This window comes from Lissotriton helveticus, chromosome 9 (assembly GCF_964261635.1).
Source record: "Lissotriton helveticus chromosome 9, aLisHel1.1, whole genome shotgun sequence".
Lineage (NCBI taxonomy): Eukaryota > Metazoa > Chordata > Amphibia > Caudata > Salamandridae > Lissotriton > Lissotriton helveticus.
The window spans coordinates 627,898,380-627,915,980 of record NC_136070.1 but is presented as its reverse complement, the minus strand read 5'-3'; the positions used below and the strand labels follow the sequence as shown (position 1 = coordinate 627,915,980).

Sequence of the window (17,601 nt, the reverse complement as noted above, 5' to 3'; positions counted from 1 at the left end):
GGGGATAGACCTATGTTCTCGGCTCTTTTTGTAAAATGGGTCTTTTGGGCTCCTATGTTCTTAGAGCATATCTTGGAGTATTTCCTAAATTTGGTATACACTGGCACCACATCAGAATACGCATATCTCACACTGTGGACACAGAGTGAGTTTTCTGCCCCAATCTCTCTCTTTTGGACAGGTCTTGGGATATCTTCTACTTTTCACACTCATATCTTGTTGATCTTCCTTCACAGATGAGTCATCTTCCTTTGCCATTTTGACCTTATTACCACCCTATAAAGGTTTCTTGGTCTTTCCAAGTTGCTATCCAAAGTCACAGTAATGTAAGCTTTTTGTATATCATTTGCTGTCTTGAAAAAGTCTTGTAGATGAAACACGTGTCAGCTGCCATTTTGTAAATGTGTTGCAACATATACGAAGATTTGAAGAAAAACATGAAGAATAAAAAACATTTGTTCCTCCCTACTGCTAATTCATTATTGGACTGTGTGTTTATCAGAATTGTGTGGACTCAATTGTGTACTTTGGTACCTTTTCATAATAGGCTCACTGTGCTGGGACTCTGCTCCAGAATGAACCACTCACCCATGGTGGCAGGGTGATGGTACCAAGAGAGCACCACCACAAGGCAGCTTTTTGCAACTACGTAATACTTCATCCTCTTACTTTGACCTCCTTTGGATGTGCAAACCTTATAGCATAGCCATCGCATTGCATCTGTTTGAAATATGATGGTTCACCTGGCTCTAAATATGGAGACAAACTGACACTTTTGAAAATTGGATACTCTACTTAGCTTGTGGAGGAATACCCTGCCCATCAAACTCTAAATAAGCCCCTATATTATGATATCTCATTGAATTCTCTTTACATTTCTAGAGTCTGAGTAACTAAAGAGCAGGACACATCTCTCAGCCTCAGCTGTTATACAAAGCTTAGCTACATCAGCTCTCAAGCTAGACTTGGGGTTAACAGGAGTGTTTTAGACTGGATACCCCCAATACATTCACTATTTGTGTGCTTTATATTTGGTAACTCATGTTGCGCTGAGGGCAATAATTTATTTACAGCTTTTGAATGCCAGTGACCCAATACAGTGAAGTGAACTTAGCCCTTCATGCAATAAAAAGGTAGATTGGTTAATGACACTGATGTACGTCGTGTTCTGATCAAAATTAGCATTCAAAGAATTGATTAAATCCACAGTCTATACAAATATTAATGAGCCTAATCTACTTTAAGATATTTGACTGCGCTTTTATTTTAGAGAAAAGTTGTCTTCTGACAATTGTGCATATGTCGATCTGGGACCAATTTTCAGAGAGTGGGAATAAAAATAAAAAGGAATTTGGATGTCTGGCGAACAATTCTGAAAGGAAAGCAAACTTGCCACCTGTGTAATCAGAGGTGGAGATATAGGACATGATTCTTGTATTATTTGTTTGCCCTTCATTAACAGAAGCTAGCATAACATACCTATGCCAATGGCTTTTAAGGGGGCTGCACAATAATTACAGTAGCATTACCAAGCCTATACAGTATTAATTCAGTTATGGGTTGTTTTTACTCATGTGAGTTCTTTCATTTGCTAAGCAACTGATGCAGGGATAGCTGGCTGGGGCTCAGAACATACACTAGGTGGCATACACAACCAAGTGTGGGGTGGACCACAAGGCCTTGCCAAACACTGGGTGTGATATGGAAGAAACTGCTTATATGTGCATAAGCACCTGCAAAGTCTGCTTGCATATTACCTTCTGTAAAGCAATGAGCGTGGAAACTATAAAATAACCAATGGAACCTGAAAACCAAAAAATGAGAAGACACTGTACAGAAGACACTCACTCAAAAAGTAAGATCGTTAGGATTTTAGTATCCTTTTACTTCCGCCTGTTATTTTGAGGTTATTTGCCCACATTTTTTCTGGAAAGTACATACAATTCTGATTGCCACTTGAAAATGCAGGGTTGCCCTGATTTACTCACCCTGGAATGCATTTGTGTATTCTGGGATGAAAACTGGACAACAAGATTCCTATCAGGTTTTAACTACCAAATCATGTGAGCAAATAGTGCATGGTAAGCAGTGTGACAATGAGTAAACAACAAGGTGCAATTAGCTAATGCACAAATACCACCCATCTGCACATGAAAAAGAATTAGAAAAACGTTTGTAAACAGTGCATTTGTAGTTCTAGTGGGAGACATATGGAAAGAAGTATGATTGTGGGCTCATGTGAGCTCTTTTCTTCTATCGCGTCATTTTCTTTGCTTTGATGTGCAGAATGAGGTAGATGCCTCTTGAAAAATAACAAAGAAAGCCATGGTTGAATTTGTGTAAAAATATGATATTAATTAATTACAACTTTTTTATACAGTTGTACCACATTTATTCGGATATCCTTGATTACCTACCAGGACCACATGTGAAGATTTTTCAAAATCTTCGGCGAATGGAAAGCTTTATTTTAAGGAGAGCAAAGAAGAATGAGGAGACACTGGATCCAAACTGTCCTAGAGATTATATAGACATGTTCCTCATCAAGATGGAACAGGTACTGGACATTTTAACATTTGAATACGTTTGGGTAAAGAAATAGTGTCAGTGTGCGGTGAGGGTCAGCAAACTGGAACATTGTTATCAAAGTTTTCAATTTCTCTTTGATGCACTCTACACATGCAGATTTAATATTTGCTAACATGCTTACCTTTTAGGCCGTTTAGATGCATAGCTTGAACTTCTTATTGGAAGATGTCTGCTTTTATTTTATATTCACCATCTGGTTCAATTGTTAAACCAAATGTACCAAGATGTTAAACCTTTTATTTTGCTTCACCCTGATCTGACTGCCGCAAGTTGCAAGGGCCTTTCTCAAGAAGCTTTCTGAAGAAGTATATAATTGAAAACATGTTAAATTAATCATCCAATCAAAATATTTTTAGATGGGTATCTACAACAGTAGTGACATAAAAGGATTGTTATCACAGATAGACTCTCAAACATGAATAATATCAAAGTACAGCACTACTGAGTAAATCACAAACAAGAGAGGACTTTAGAGAATATGTTATCACATTGGAGGGCATAGATATTGTGACAAATGGCGTGATAGGTTATGAGGATGAGAAATTCTGTAGTGTAGATCAGTGGAATAAGTCAGTCCATGGTAGAGTAATTCGAACTAAAAGATCAGAAAAAAAGGTCTTGAGTGCATCTGATTTCATGAAAGAAACATGGTAATCAGTGAATCAATGGAAGACTGCCCAAGCAGGAAGGGTCAAATAGGAGAGACCACCTCCAATAAAAATTACCTGGATATACTGAGAACAAACACTCATACAGGTCACATGACTCACTGATTTCTTTGGAGAGCTCTGTGAGATGGCTGGTCCTAGAGTAAAATGAGGGAGCTTGAGGTATCTCAATTGAGAAAGGCAGTGGCTACAGTATCATTTTGTAACTCGTTCTCGCTTAAATCTGTAGTCTATTTAATTGTTTGTTTTTTCTCATGCCTTGTAAAGCGCTCTGATACTCTTGGGTCCAGTAGCGCTATATAAAACCTTTGAAATAAATAAATAAATAAAATACTATTGAGGGACAGTTTAGATACCATGGGCAAACCATTGCTCTTAGAGCAGGTTGTTGAAAAGCATTTTTGCAGTGGGATAAACCGACTTCAAAGAAGACTGTTTAAGCAGAGGAGATTTTAGAGTATTTTTGGAATACATAATTACTCATAAATGTCTAAAGGAAAAAGGCATCATATATTGGCTGTGCATTTAACCTTCTCTTATTCCTTTTTGATTTTTTCAGGAAAAAAAGAATCCATGTACTTTTTTTAACTGGGATTCCTTGGTAATGTCTACGCTTATTCTGTTCTTCGCTGCTATAGAGTCATGCAGTGCAACATTGAGATTTGGATTTATACATCTCCTGAAAAACCCCGAGATACAAGGTAAAGAATTACAAAACTAATGATGTCTGGCAACCAATCAGGTGCAGAAAATGGACGGAGAAAAAGTAAATTGGAGCAAATGTGGTAAAATGACAGAATGGATAAATAAACAGCATCCCAGAGACTAAGGGCCTGATTATGAGTCTGGCAGTCCACTGACTGTCAGACTCACAGTAGTGTGGTGGTGGGGATCCAGCCAACACCAAACAGGTGGTCCGACTGTCCCATTGCAAGTTGGGCGGTCGACTGCCATTACACCACCTCAACTGCCAGGGATCCACAATCCCTGGTGGTGGCGTGGCAGTGTGAGCCACCAAATGCTTGGAGGGGCTGCTGCGGCAGCTCCAAGCATCTTACGAGTTTCCTCACTTCCAGCAGTCTCATGGTGGTGAGCTTGCCATGAAACTGCTGGTTGTGATGAAACTTAGGGGGACCTAGAGGGCCCCCTGGAGCCTCGCTGCATGGGCTGCATGCACGGGGGCACATGGTGTGACACCCTGTCCGCATGGACCCCCTGTTCCAGCATGCATGGACTTTACAGTTCATACCATACTGGAACTTGCTGTGGCTGAACTACAGCACTGCCTTTCTAAGGCTCTCCTTTGAGCCTTTGGAAAGCCAGCACTGTTGGTCAGCCACCGCAGGCCCACCCATTCAGATTACAACATAATTTGGGGGGCGGGCAACTTTGCCAGTGTGGGAGCGGGGCAGTTGTCTTAATCAGGCCCTTAACACTCAGTCAGAGAAATACCGTCTAAGAAAACATTTCAAATGGCAAGCCTACTTCACCAGAAATACTGACCTAATAAAAACTCCAGCTCCTTCTTGTGCATCACTAAGTCTACCTTGTTGCCCTGGGGGTCATCGGGCTCTCAATTCCTACTTACCCCATGAATAAACCCAGTTATTAAATGTAAGTGCTTCAAAATGTTACAGAGCAAGTACTCTGGATTTTATTGTGAATATAAATTGTTTTCAAACAATCCTTCTGGTTAAAGAGTATTAAGTTAGGATGACCTCAGATGTGGGAAAGTAATTTACTAATGTAATGCCATGTGGCACAACTAAATGGGTTTTGAGTAATCATATGATGAATTTGCAAAACACTTAGAAAATTGAAATTGACCTAACACATGCACTTTGCGATGTTTCTGATCCTTTCTTCATGGCCATCTCATCAGTACTTTCAACATCATCAATACTTTTATTTTGGGGTAAAAACCCATAATAACACATAATAAAAATAAAATTCCTTGTGAATTATGATTGAAATTATTAATATTATTATTTTATTTTTTTGTCCTCATATGTTGATCAGTATAGAGATGGAGAAAGAATAGATAGCCAACTTGATTTCTTACTGTCCCAACCAGAGTGATATCTGCTCTCTCCACATGGGAGGGGATGTTAACCATCACGGGATCCTTCTCTTCAAAATTGGCTTACTCTTTTCTCCCTTTTGTACAGGTACTAGATTACTTCTCAAGCTGGTGTCACCAACCCTTCTTGGTTACTCTCCTAGCTTAATGAGAATATCCCGTAGCTTACTGATTCTTAATCATTGGATTATTGCTACAAACGTTAGCACCCAAAAAACAAAGGTAAAAAAAAAGAGTGCAGCACTTTAGTTCTTCATACCATGCCTAACTAGGTACCTTAGTTACACTAAGAAATCTAAGAAAATTAATGAACTGCGAAGCGTGGCTAGTTTACACCTTGCGCAAAACCAATATATTAGTATCAGATCTCATAACAGATTGCTCCAGGGAACAAAGAAGCAACGGCCACCCACGTTCCAAATAACCCTCTGTGTCAAAACACAGTGAATAAGCAATAAACAAATGATTGTTCCCGAGCACAACATAAGAAATATATTAAGTTAATGAAAAAAGAAGATAAGTCAACAGTATATCTGATTTCAAGAGTTCAAACAGTAGATTCCTTTATTTTTCTTTCTTTTTTCTTCACAATCATAGAGATTTCAAAAAATGATGATTCTTGTTGGTACGTTGATTGAAATCATACATAATGTAGCCAGAGAGCCGACACGTGTTTCGTCTCGGGGAACAATCACCCGATGGCTTAAACAGGGCACAATTATTCTTGGTGAAATAATTCACCACATTCCAGGTATAACCTGTCTGTGGCCCAATACAGTATCAAACTATATATGATCGATTTTCCTCATAAGAATCACGTATCCGTCAATCGTCTATTCCAATATCAGGTAAATATCTCAAAAGGGACATAAATCAGGTCCAATCCAAAGGAGAATAGATTTGTTTCTAGGAGAGTACTCCCGTCGTCATCTTCGGTATCCAAAAAATAGATTCTTTACTAAGCCAAAGTGCATCTCACTGAGGTAGGGTTCAAATTTAGGGAAAGACTTGTGTGCCAAAAATTGATCAGTTATATTCCCACTCTCCATAGTCAGCTCAGTGATGGTTTCCCAGTCAACTTTTAAAAGGCTATTCTTTGTGGCTTGTCTAAGGGCTGAGGGATCACTCCACATTGAATGCTTGCCAAATCTGGAAAACCACTTTTTCACTTGGTGGAATCATCCTATTGTCGAATTGATGTTGAGGTGAAGAACTTCACCCATCTCATTTCTGAATGGTCCCAACACATGGTAGGACAAATAATTTTTGACATATGTCGACGTCCGTTGGACCAGTGGTTCAAGGTATTTGTCCAATTACTTCCTGATGGGTTTGTGGATTGTACCTTGAGTGGAAACAATCCGACGAAACAGAGGTTTGTTGAGATTTTTATGGACTTGTGGTAGGATGTTTATGTTAGGGCCTCTGAGATTATCTGAAAATAAAATATTTTGTCCCATTCAGTAATGGTGCCATGGGGAATTGTGCAGCTCCCTGCTATGCTCAGCTTTTGGATGTATCCACAGTAAACACCGGCACTACGTTGGAAACAAACACTTACAGAAAAGAGACTGACTGAAACAACCTTTTACACTTTCAAAGCTTTCATCAACACTCCCTGAAAAAGCATTAACCTTATTCCCAAATACTCAGAGTTAAGCGTATCCCTTCTAATCCCACCAACCTGATCAGAAACACAAATGATATGCTTCAACGCTTCAAAAACGGTGGTTACCCATAACTCGTGAGGATCTTTTGAACACCACCAAACACGAGAAAAAAGATCGGATTGTCCTCATTTTCAAATTCTCACAACAGAGCGGTAGATACAAAAACACAATTCTTAGGCACTGGGCTATGCTTCAGTCAGAACCTGACCTCAAAGATATTTTTTTCCACACCACCTCTCTTCACTTTTGAACGAAGCAAGAGCATTAAAGACCTATTAAAATTTAAGCCACCCAAGCAAGTATACATTATCAAGGCACTATTCCATGTTTAAACTGCAACAATTGCAATAATATCATTAAGGGACCATTCGTGACTCATCCCCGCAAAGGCAACAAAATTAAATTGAAAGTGACAGCAATTTGTGACACAAAAAATGTAGTGTGTCTTTTAAACTGCCCCTGTGGCATTGGGTACGTCGGTAACAATGAACGCAAGCTCAAAATTTGTCTAAACGAACATAAGAGACAAAATTAGAACTGTCAATCAGAAATCAGTTATTGCCACTCACTTTGCTGAATGTAAACAGTCAGCTCCAGTTCTTGGTACTTGAAAACATCACCATCCAAGAAGATAGAGACACTTGTACATTTTTATCACAACCCAAACTGTTTGGTTTAAATTTTTGGATACCATCACACCAAGTGGTCTCAACGAATAAATCAAATCTGGCTGTTTTCTGTGACCTGTTTTCTCTAACCAGTTTTTTCTAATCTGTTTTTTCCAATCTAGTTTCCTCGCATTCAGTTTGCATCTATATTGATTCTCATGTCTTGATTCCTATGTTCTACTTGCGCTTGGTTTTTTTAATTTGTGTTTTCCAATTCAGTTTCCCCTCATTTCGTTTTTTTAATCTTGATTCTCTTTTCTGATTTTCTACTTGTGCTAACTGTTTATACTTCACCGCTCCCTACCTGCTTTACTGCCATCTATATTTCTAACTAACAAGGTTACTTTTATCATTAGATGTTGTATACCGCTCATACTGGTTTTTTTTTATGTATAAGTGCTTGGGTTTTGGCGGAGTGATTGGATAAGTACATGGTGCTGGCTGGGTGATTGGAGGATTGGAGATGGCTGGAATGCACCAGTAGTGCTCAAGGGATTGTAGTAGTGCATGTTTTAGTGCCTGGGTCATTGCACGAGTACATGGGTAGTGACTGGATGATTAGAGTGCTGCAAGGACAGTGCACTGTGATTTTATAACTGCTTTGGTTTTGGCGGAGTGATTGGTTAAGTACATGATGCTGGATGGGTGATTTGAGGAGTGCATGGGTAGTGACAGAGGGATTTCTGGACTGCAAGGGTACAACCTGGGTAATTGGAGGACTGAATCAGTACTGTGTAGGTGGTTAGAGGTCTGCATGGGTAGTGCACAGGGGATTATAGCAGTACATGTGTTAGTGCCTGCATCATTCCATGAGTACATGGGTATTGGCTGGAAGATTAGAGTACTGCAAGGGGAGTGCATGGTGAATTTATAAGTGCTTGGGTTTTGGTGGAATGATTGGATAAGTACATGGTGCTGGCTGCATGATTGAAAGAATGCATGGGTATTGACAGGGCGATGGCTGATCTACATGGGTAGTGCTCAGAGGATTGTAGCAGTGCATGTGTTCATGCCTGGGTCATTACATAAGTACATGGGTACTGATTGGATGAATAGAGTACTGCAAGGACAGTGCATGGTGAATTTATAAGTGCCTGGGTTTGGGCAGAGTGATTGGATAAGAACATGGTGCTTGCTGGGTGATTGGAGGAGTGCATGGGTAGGGACAGGGTGATGGCTGGACCGTATGGGTACTGCTCAGGGTATTATAGCAGTGCATGAGTTAGTGCATGGGTCATTGCATGAGTGCATGGGTAGTGACTGGATGAATAAAGTGCTGATAGGAGAGTGCATGGTAAATGTATAAGTGCTTGGGTTTTGGCAGAGTGATTGCTTAAGTGCATACATGTCACATCAGGCCCCGCCCTCTCCCTTCACCACTATGCAAACACGCCCCCTGGAGCATTGCAAATTGGGGGATTTAATCCCCTTGAGTCCTGAGGGTACCTGGGGGCCAACTAGCCCACCAGCTACCTCCAGTAAGTGCCACAGAGCTGCGTTGCAGAGAGGTGTAAAAAGGGGTGTGGACTCTCAACACCTCTCTGCAACACAGCTCCCTCGTGCATACTGGAAGTACCTGGTGGGCTAGTTCGCCCCATGGAGCCTCAGGATTTAAGGGGACTTAATCCCCCAATTTACAGTGTGCCAGCGGGTGCGTTTACACACTTGCTATGTCAGGCCCCACCTCCTCCCTGCACCTCTGTGCAAACAAGTCCCCTGACGCATTTTAAGTTGGGGGATTAAATTCCCCTTGAGTCCTGTTGGTCCCTGGGGGCCAACTAGCCCACCAGGTACCTCCAGTAAGCGCCACAGAGCTATGTTGCAGAGAGGTGTAAAAAGGGGCGTGGCCTCTGAACACCTCTCTGCAACGAAGCTCCCTAGTGCAGACTGGAGGTGCCTGGTGGGCTAGTTGGCCCCAGGGACCCTTAGGATTGAAGGGGACTTAATTCTCCAACTCAAAAAGTGCCAAAGGGCGCGTTTGCACACTTGTCAAATGGCGTATGATGACTGACTGAACGGTTCCGGTGCTATAATGGCTGCTATTCTTGTTCCGCTGCTATTTTTGCACTGATTGCTCGTTTTAATCATTTTAGGCTACCTGATAGTGTATTTTGACTGTGGGATACTCTACGTTTAATTGGGGGGAATTATTTTTTTTTAATGTAAATCGGCACGTTAGTTAGATCACATGACCTGCGGCATCCGTCTGTCAGAGTGGATCCGCCTTTTTGGTTAGTGTTCTAGGCATTCCTTGCAAGACTCCCTCCCGCCTACATAAAAGATCCTGATCGTCCATCTGCGCAGCGTATGATGACTGACTGAACGCTGCCGCCGGTTCCGGTGCTATAATTGCTGCTATTCTTGTTCTGCTGCTGTTTTTGAACTGATTGCTCATTTTAGGCTACCTGATGGTGTATTTTAACTGTAGGATACTCTATGTTTAATTGGGGGAAATTTTTATGTTTTGTGTAAATCTGCACGTTAGTCAGATCACGCGACCTGCGATATCCGTCTGTCAGAGCTTCTCTGCCTTTTTCGGTCAGCGTTCTAGGCATTACTGGCAAGACTCCCTCCCGCCCACATAAAAGACCCAGATAGGCCGGCCGCGCAGCGTATGATGACTGACTGAACGTTGCCGCCGGTTCCGGTGCTATAATTGCTGCTATTCTTGTTCCGCTGCTATTTTTGCACTGATTGCTCATTTTAATCATTTTAGGCTACCCAATGGTGTATTTTAACTGTGGGATACTCTACCTTTAATTGGGGGAAATTTTTATGTTTCGTGTAAATCTGCACGTTAGTTAGATCACGCGACCTGCGGTATCCGTCTGTCAAAACGGATCCGCCTTTTCGGTCAGCGTTCTAGGCATTACTTGCAAGACTCCCTCCCGCCCACATAAAAGACCACGATGGGCCGGCACGCCAAAGGCAAACCCGTCCGCGCCCGTCCGCGCCTGTCCGCGTCCCGGAGGTGGCCGGCGCCGGGCAGGCTACCAGCAAGATGTTTTCTGGGCCTCGCAGATACTATAGCAGCGCCTTACTGGCAGAGAACAGTAAGGAAGTGAGCAAGTGTCCCCGCTTGCCTGTCTCTGCACTCACACAGAGTATACCAATGTGTTGCGCGCAATGTGGTTGACCATGTTTCGCTAAAGGAACTGAGCTACCCCTCGGGCATCCGACCCGTGGCATTATTAGCCAGAGCGACATCGCTCTTTCTCATGGCATCACACAACTGTGAGCCCTACTTCTTAATTCCTGTTCCCTCAAAGCTCACACTCTTGTATTTGATCTTTTAGTGGACAAATACCCTGATTTTTTATTTGTAACTGAGACCTGGCTGAATGAGACGTCAAATCCCATCATTGCTTCTGCTATCCTACCGGGCTGTCTGATTCTAAGGATGGATTGTCAGAACAGTATAGGGGGAGGTATCGCCATCATTTAAAAAAAAAAATCCTGTACAGTTGTACCATTGGTCAATGTTGAGGGAGCGGAAGGTCTTGGTTTCCATCTGGTGATATCCCCCCATCAATCCTTGATGGGCATCCTAATTTATAGACCTCCTGGCCCTGCCACAAGGTTTTTAGCCTTAATTGCTGAGTCTGTATCTCCTTTTGTTATGAATCATAAACATTGTGTGATACTAGGGGATTTTAATATCCATATGATACCCCAGAAGACATAGACGCCTCTAGATTCCAGGAGTTGTAGGAAGTGTTAGGAGTGCTTCCTTACGTCCACTCTCCCACACATGAGGAGTCACACTTTAGACCAGATCATCTCCACAATCAAGCTTGATATGCACTGTGCTCTCCCTCTTGCATTGTCCGATCATTTTCTCCTGGACTTTGCAATTGATAAAGTTACTCCCCCCTTTAAAGCCTTATAACTCCAGACCTTTCCACTTAATCACCCCAGAGGCACTCAGTAATGCCATTAACAAGCATCCGATCATTTTTGGTGGAAACTTAGAGGCTGAAGCTGAGACCTTGGACACATGGCTACGGCTTCGGGTTGAGGATCTCGCCCCCTCTGTATCTCGCCTCCGGAAAAGTGATCGGCTCTCCACTCCATGGTTTAACACTGTCCTTAGAGAAAGTAAGAAGTCATGTAAACACTTAGAGAGAATCTAGCATAGGTTTTTTGATCCCAAAGACAAGCTGACTTACAAACAGGCATTGAAAGCCTATTGTAATCAATTCGCAGAGGCAAAGAAAGCCTTCTACTCAACCAGAATTGAACTGGCTAGAAATAAAAGTAAGGAAATCTTTAAAATAGTTAGTGATTTCTCTTTATCTGCTGCCACAATCAAGCCTTTTACCCCATCGAAGGAATGGGTCAACCGAATGGCATTCATTTGCATGACAAGATCAAAGATATTCAGGAGTCTTTCTTGACAACTTTCACAGCATCTAGCGACAGTGATATGCCAGCCTCTCTAAGCACACAAGATATAGTACCTTCCTTCGAGCAGTTCCAGAGGATCTCTCTAGAAAGGTCTTTAGACATTATGAAAGGCCTGAAATCCGGCTCTCCCACAGACCCTTGCCCTGCCATCATTTTGGCCAGGACCACCGCAATTTTGAATCTGGCAGTCAACCAGGTTCTCAATCTCTCCTTAGAGTTAGGGCAGGTCCCCGATAGATGGAAAAAAGCCAAAATTCTCCCCCTACTGAAAAAAAGTTACACTGGACCCAGAGTCAGTCTCTAACTATAGGCCAATTTCCTTGCTCCCCTTTTTTCCAAAGTTCTGGAAAAGGTGGTGAATACTGCAACTACGGCCTTTGTTGCGACGCACTCACTATTACATCTGAGTCAGTCCGGTTTTAGGGCCAACTTTAGTACAGTTGCGGCATTGCTGGAAGTCTCCGAGGCCATTAAGGAGGTGATGGATGGAGGCGGCAGAGCTGTACTTACACTGTTGGATTTATCTGCCGCCTTTGACACCGTTCCCCATGACCGTCTCCTTCAGCGATTGCGGGAGTGTGGATTTAGGGGTACGGTGGTTTGTCTCCTTTTTAAAAGACTGCCAGCAAACAGCGTGGTCTCCTCCTTTCGCTGCCTCCATCCCTCCCCTAGAGGTGGGTGTACCTCAGGTCTCTCTTCTGAGCCCTACTCTTTGTAACATATATAAGTCACCGTTAGCAACTCTAGCTTAGGAATATGGAGCTAAAATTGTATTGTATGCGAACGATAAGCAGCTGTTATTTACCTGCAAAAAGGATGCAGATTTCAATGGAGACAGGATTAACAGCTGCCTTTCAAAAGTGTTTGCTTGGCTCCGCTGTAACCAGCTTAAGTGCAACTCTGGGAAGTTGGAGATCATCTGCTTTGGCCACCACCACAGAAATATCTGGCGTAGCTGGGGGCCTGCCGACATGTCGCCCACTTTGACATCAGTAAAATTAGTGAAAAACCAGGGGGTGAAGAAGGATGAAGATCTCTCCATGAAGCCTCAAATCCAGTCAGTAGTCTGTACCTGCTTTGGCATGCTTAGGATGCTAAGGCAGTTTCTTCCTATTCTACCTATCCCCTACAGAAAAACGGTGGTCCAGGCCTTAATAATATCCAGACTGGACTATGTGAACACACTTTATCTAAGGCTACCAGAGTATTTACTGGCCAGATTGCAGGTAGTCCGTGCAGCGGCCAAGGCAATTCTACCGCTCAGCCCCAGAGTGCGTATGTCAACCCAATTGAAATCCTTGCACTGGCTTCCGGTCCGCAAGAGGATTCAATTTAGGTCCTTGGCTCTCACCTTTAAGGCTCTCCAGCTGGATACATTGCGAAGAGAATGCAGTTTTACCATCCTCCTTGTACTCTCAGGTCCTCAACTCTTCAATTGGCATGTATCCCTAGTCATCGGCGAGCCCGCATTGGGGGGCGCTCTTTCCAGGTGCAAGCCGCTAACCTGTGGAATGAGATGCCGTTGAAACTAAGGATGCTGACGGATCTCCTAGAATTTAGGAAATCACTCAAAACGTGGTTATTTCAGCTTTAAATGCCTGATACTGTAGTTCAGCGATTCTCAGTCATAATGCTAGAGCCGGGACACTCATCTGAGTAGCTGAGCGCTTAATAAAACTCATATAACATACCAGGCCACGCCCCCTCCCTGCACCACTGTGCAAACGCGCCACCTGGTGCATTGCAAATTGGGGGATTAAATCCCCTTGAGTCCTGAGGGTCCAAGGGGTCCAACTAGCCCACCAGGTAGCTCCAGAAGGTGCCACAGAGCTGCGTTGCAGAAAGGTGTAAAAAGGGGCATGGCCTAGGACCACCTCTCTGCAAGGCAGGCCAGTGGCGCATACTGGAAGTACCTGGAAGGCTAGTTGGCCCCCAGGGACCCCCAGTATTGAAGAGAATTTATTCCCCATCTTAAAACGCTCTACAGGGCTTCCAGCACGATGCCAGTCTTTTAAATAAATTTATTTTTTAGAAGGGAGGCTGTGTGCCCCCCCCTTCTTTTTACTTTTTTTGGGCCATGGGGACCTCATCCCCCAGGGCCTGAACCCTTTAAAAAAAAGAAAAATCTAAACAGTAAGGGGGCCACCTGGGCCCCCCTCCCATGGCCAATTCTGGCCCCAGGGACCCTATCCCCCGGGGCATGGCCACATTTTTCTTTTTATTCAAGGAGGGGGGCTACAAGGCCCCCCTCCTGAGGCCTCTATTGGTCCCGGGGGCCGGCCTTTATTTTTATTTATTTTTGGGGGAGGGGTACCACGTGGCCCACGTGGCCCCCTCCCAGGCCCCTTCTGGCCGGGGGACCCCATACCCCTGGGTCAGCCCTATCCATTGGGGACCGTGGGGGAAGCCCCAATGCCCCCATGGTTCCGCCAGCTCCCCGCCTTCTGCGGGAGCCGGCATTGCTTTTCCACACAGGGAGCTGCTGACATGCAGCTCCCCGTGTGGAAAAGCAATCTGCTTTGGATTTTGGAAGCGAGAGTAGGAAACCTACTCTTGCTTCCAAAATCCAAAGCAGAGTTTGCTGTGGCAGGACGGGAGCCGCATGGCTCCTGTCCTGCCATAGCAAACAGCATTGTCATGGATTGGGCACCCCGGGACACTGCAGGAGCTGGCCCTGGGGGGTGGTGGTCCCCAAGGCCATCACAGGCTCCAGGAGGGGGGCTGTGTGGCCCCCCTCCCTTTGTGACTAAAGCCCCGGGGAGGTGGTGGTCCGTAACGAACCCCCGCATTTCCATTTTAGTGCCCCGGGAGGTGGCGGTCCCTGGGTGTGTTGGGGTGCTTGAGCCTCCCACAGGATTATTTTCTATTTAAAAAACTAGCCCCGGGGGTGGTGGTCCCCGGGGCTGCGGGGGGCGTGTGCCCCTGCAAAAAATTAATAAAATCCCCAGGGTGGTGGTCCCGGGGCTTGGGGGTGCCTTGGAGGCCCCCCACACATTTAAAAAGAAGCCCTGGGGGGTGGCGGTCCCCGGGGCTGCGGGGACCCCCACGGGCCCCTGCATATATTTTTTGCTAATGCCTCCGGGACCTGGCCCACCTGGGGGCCTCAATTAAATGAATCGCTTCATTTTGTAAAAAACTTCTGCGGGATTCGTGGCCCCAGCTCAAATTTCTTTGAGGACCCTTGTGGGACTCCCCCCCAATCAGGCCTAGGGAGGTAGGGTGTTTGTACCCTGCTCCCTTTTCTTTTTTTTCCTACCTAATTCTCTGTTTTCTTGTGACTCTGTTCTACCAAGTCACAGATGGCTGCCAACACTTCCTGGAATGGAGTGTTGGCAGCCAATTAAAATGAAGCTCGTGGTCGGGAGGGTTCGCGGATCCACCACACCCCTAGCTATTGATATTTATTTTTTCAATTTCTCAGCAACTACTTAACGGATTTAGACCCGTTTTAAAATGGTCGCTTTCTGAGCCAAGCAGTACCTTTTCGCCAAATTTGGTGCAATTCCGTTCAGCAATTGGAGCTGTAGCCTTGGCTAAAGTTTCCTATGGTAAATTGACTTTTTTTACTCTTATTTTTGGATTTTTTTAGCAACTACTGAGCAGATTTACACCATTTAAAAGAAAGTAGCTTTCTGAACCAAGAGCTACATTTTTGCCAAATTTCTTGTAATTTCCTTGAGTAGTTCGGGTTGTAGCCTTGGCTAAAATTTCCTATGGAAATTAACATGGATAACACTTTTTTTGTTACCCCCCTTTTGTCTCAGCCCCCACGTGACAAATCACCCCCAAACTTTCAGGATAGGAGCTGACCTGGATAGACCTCTTTTTTTGGAGGATTTCACAAAGATTTGTCAAACGATGCCAAAGGTATTGGCAAAACAAAAAACGCCTTTTCAATAGAAACGAGGTCCTAACTTTAACTACCTACTGACGACCGCCAGTAGGTAATATATATATTTTATAATTGACTTGTGTCTCTCTTTTCGATGGCTGGGATTTCCGTGTTGCTCAGATAGTGTGAGTGGTAGAATGCCCAGTGACATCATAGAATGTTTGGCGTCTGGCCTGTGTGTGGAGTGGCAGTTGATGGCAGGCAGGCTGAGCGACAGGGAAGTCGCTCCTGGTGGGGTTTTACATTTCCATCTATCTTATCCTGATGAACTTAACCTAGTACTAAGCTCAATAAACGTATCCTGTTTTAGAAAGTGCAATTGGTCGCACACTGCTTGTCCTATCAGCGTGTTGCCCCTGTCACATTTCACTCGCGGATGTTATGCAAGGGAGGAATGGCTGGGAATGAAAGTTGAACTACATCGCCCAGAATGCTTAGGGGCGATGTCTTTTCTCTCTGTTTACTACTTTCCTTCTTGTACTCCTCCTGTTACTTCATCCGGTGCTTGTCACCTGAACTACAGAGTCAGTTTCAGCTGGAATCATCGCAAGTCCAGTGAAGCCGCCGCGGTGATTTCCAACCCGTTATTACTGTTTCCCTGTTGCTTGCAAGGTAGGATTCGCTCATTGCTGTCTGCGGAGGTCCGTGCGGCGCTCTCCCCGATCGCGCATTGAACGAGCTGGGATCGGGAAGGAGAGCGGCACGGTTAATCATTACCAGCTGAGAAACTCGTTATTGCAATCTCCATTAGGAGGTAAGGCGCCTGTGGCGCGACCCAGTTTTAGAACATCGTGAAAGAGCAGCTGCTCTGTTACTTCAGAAAACTCGAGTGAAGAAAAGAACTTTGAGTTGTTGTTGAAGGTTGGATTCAACGTCTGCGATTAACCCTGTATCACGCTTAATCCTTCTTGGACATTGTTGTTTTGTCAGGTACTTCTGAATCAGCTGTATGACTATAATACAACCGTGTAACAGGAGGAGTAATATATTATTCTGGCATACTCTTATAAACTCAACAAACGATAGCACAGGACTGCAGTAAGGTGCTAACGTGTAATGAAAATAATATGGTCTATGTTTAGCCAACCTGGATGCCAGTATCAGAGGATTTTAGTGACTACGTATGCTCTATGAATTAATGAGTGGCACATACTTCAGGAAAACGCAAAGTGCTGCTACTTGAAGGAATAGAGCCTTTTTCTTTTATGATTTATTTTTCTCTTTTTTCTGTTTTCTATGGAGAGCACTTGGCAGCTTAATGTTGAACTCCAGTCTGATACCAGTGAGGTTCCTTCTTCATACACGTATCCAAAGGCACCTATCAGATTATTTGGCTGCTGCGACTTTATTGTTTCCTTTGTCCCTTTTTTTCCCCTTCCCTGGTATTGTTACACTTTGTAGAGTTTATCTATATGCTCACAGGTTGTGACATCACTAGAGGAAAGGGAGAACTAGCTACATTCATCGCTCCCGCTGTACCCGGCTGAACAGGTTAGTGGTAACCTACTTGAAATCACGACAGAGTGACAAGCCCACGGTACAGTACAGCCTGAACGATGGATACTAACACGGTCCTAACCTCGGTACTAGAAACCCTGACAGCCTTGCGTATGGAGGTAGATGCCTT

The 17,601-nt window shown here is 44.0% G+C and overlaps 1 protein-coding gene across 1 annotated transcript in view; it reads left to right on the top strand.

The window, feature by feature from the left end:
- LOC144781710 (cytochrome P450 2F3-like) overlaps positions 1–17,601 on the top strand; it is a 741,839-nt gene that overhangs the window by 491,309 nt on the left and 232,929 nt on the right. Inside the window, exons 6-7 of the mRNA XM_078660685.1 lie at positions 2,381–2,557; positions 3,817–3,958. Coding sequence (XP_078516811.1) covers positions 2,381–2,557; positions 3,817–3,958 — 319 coding nt within the window. The remainder of the gene's footprint in view (positions 1–2,380; positions 2,558–3,816; positions 3,959–17,601) is intronic.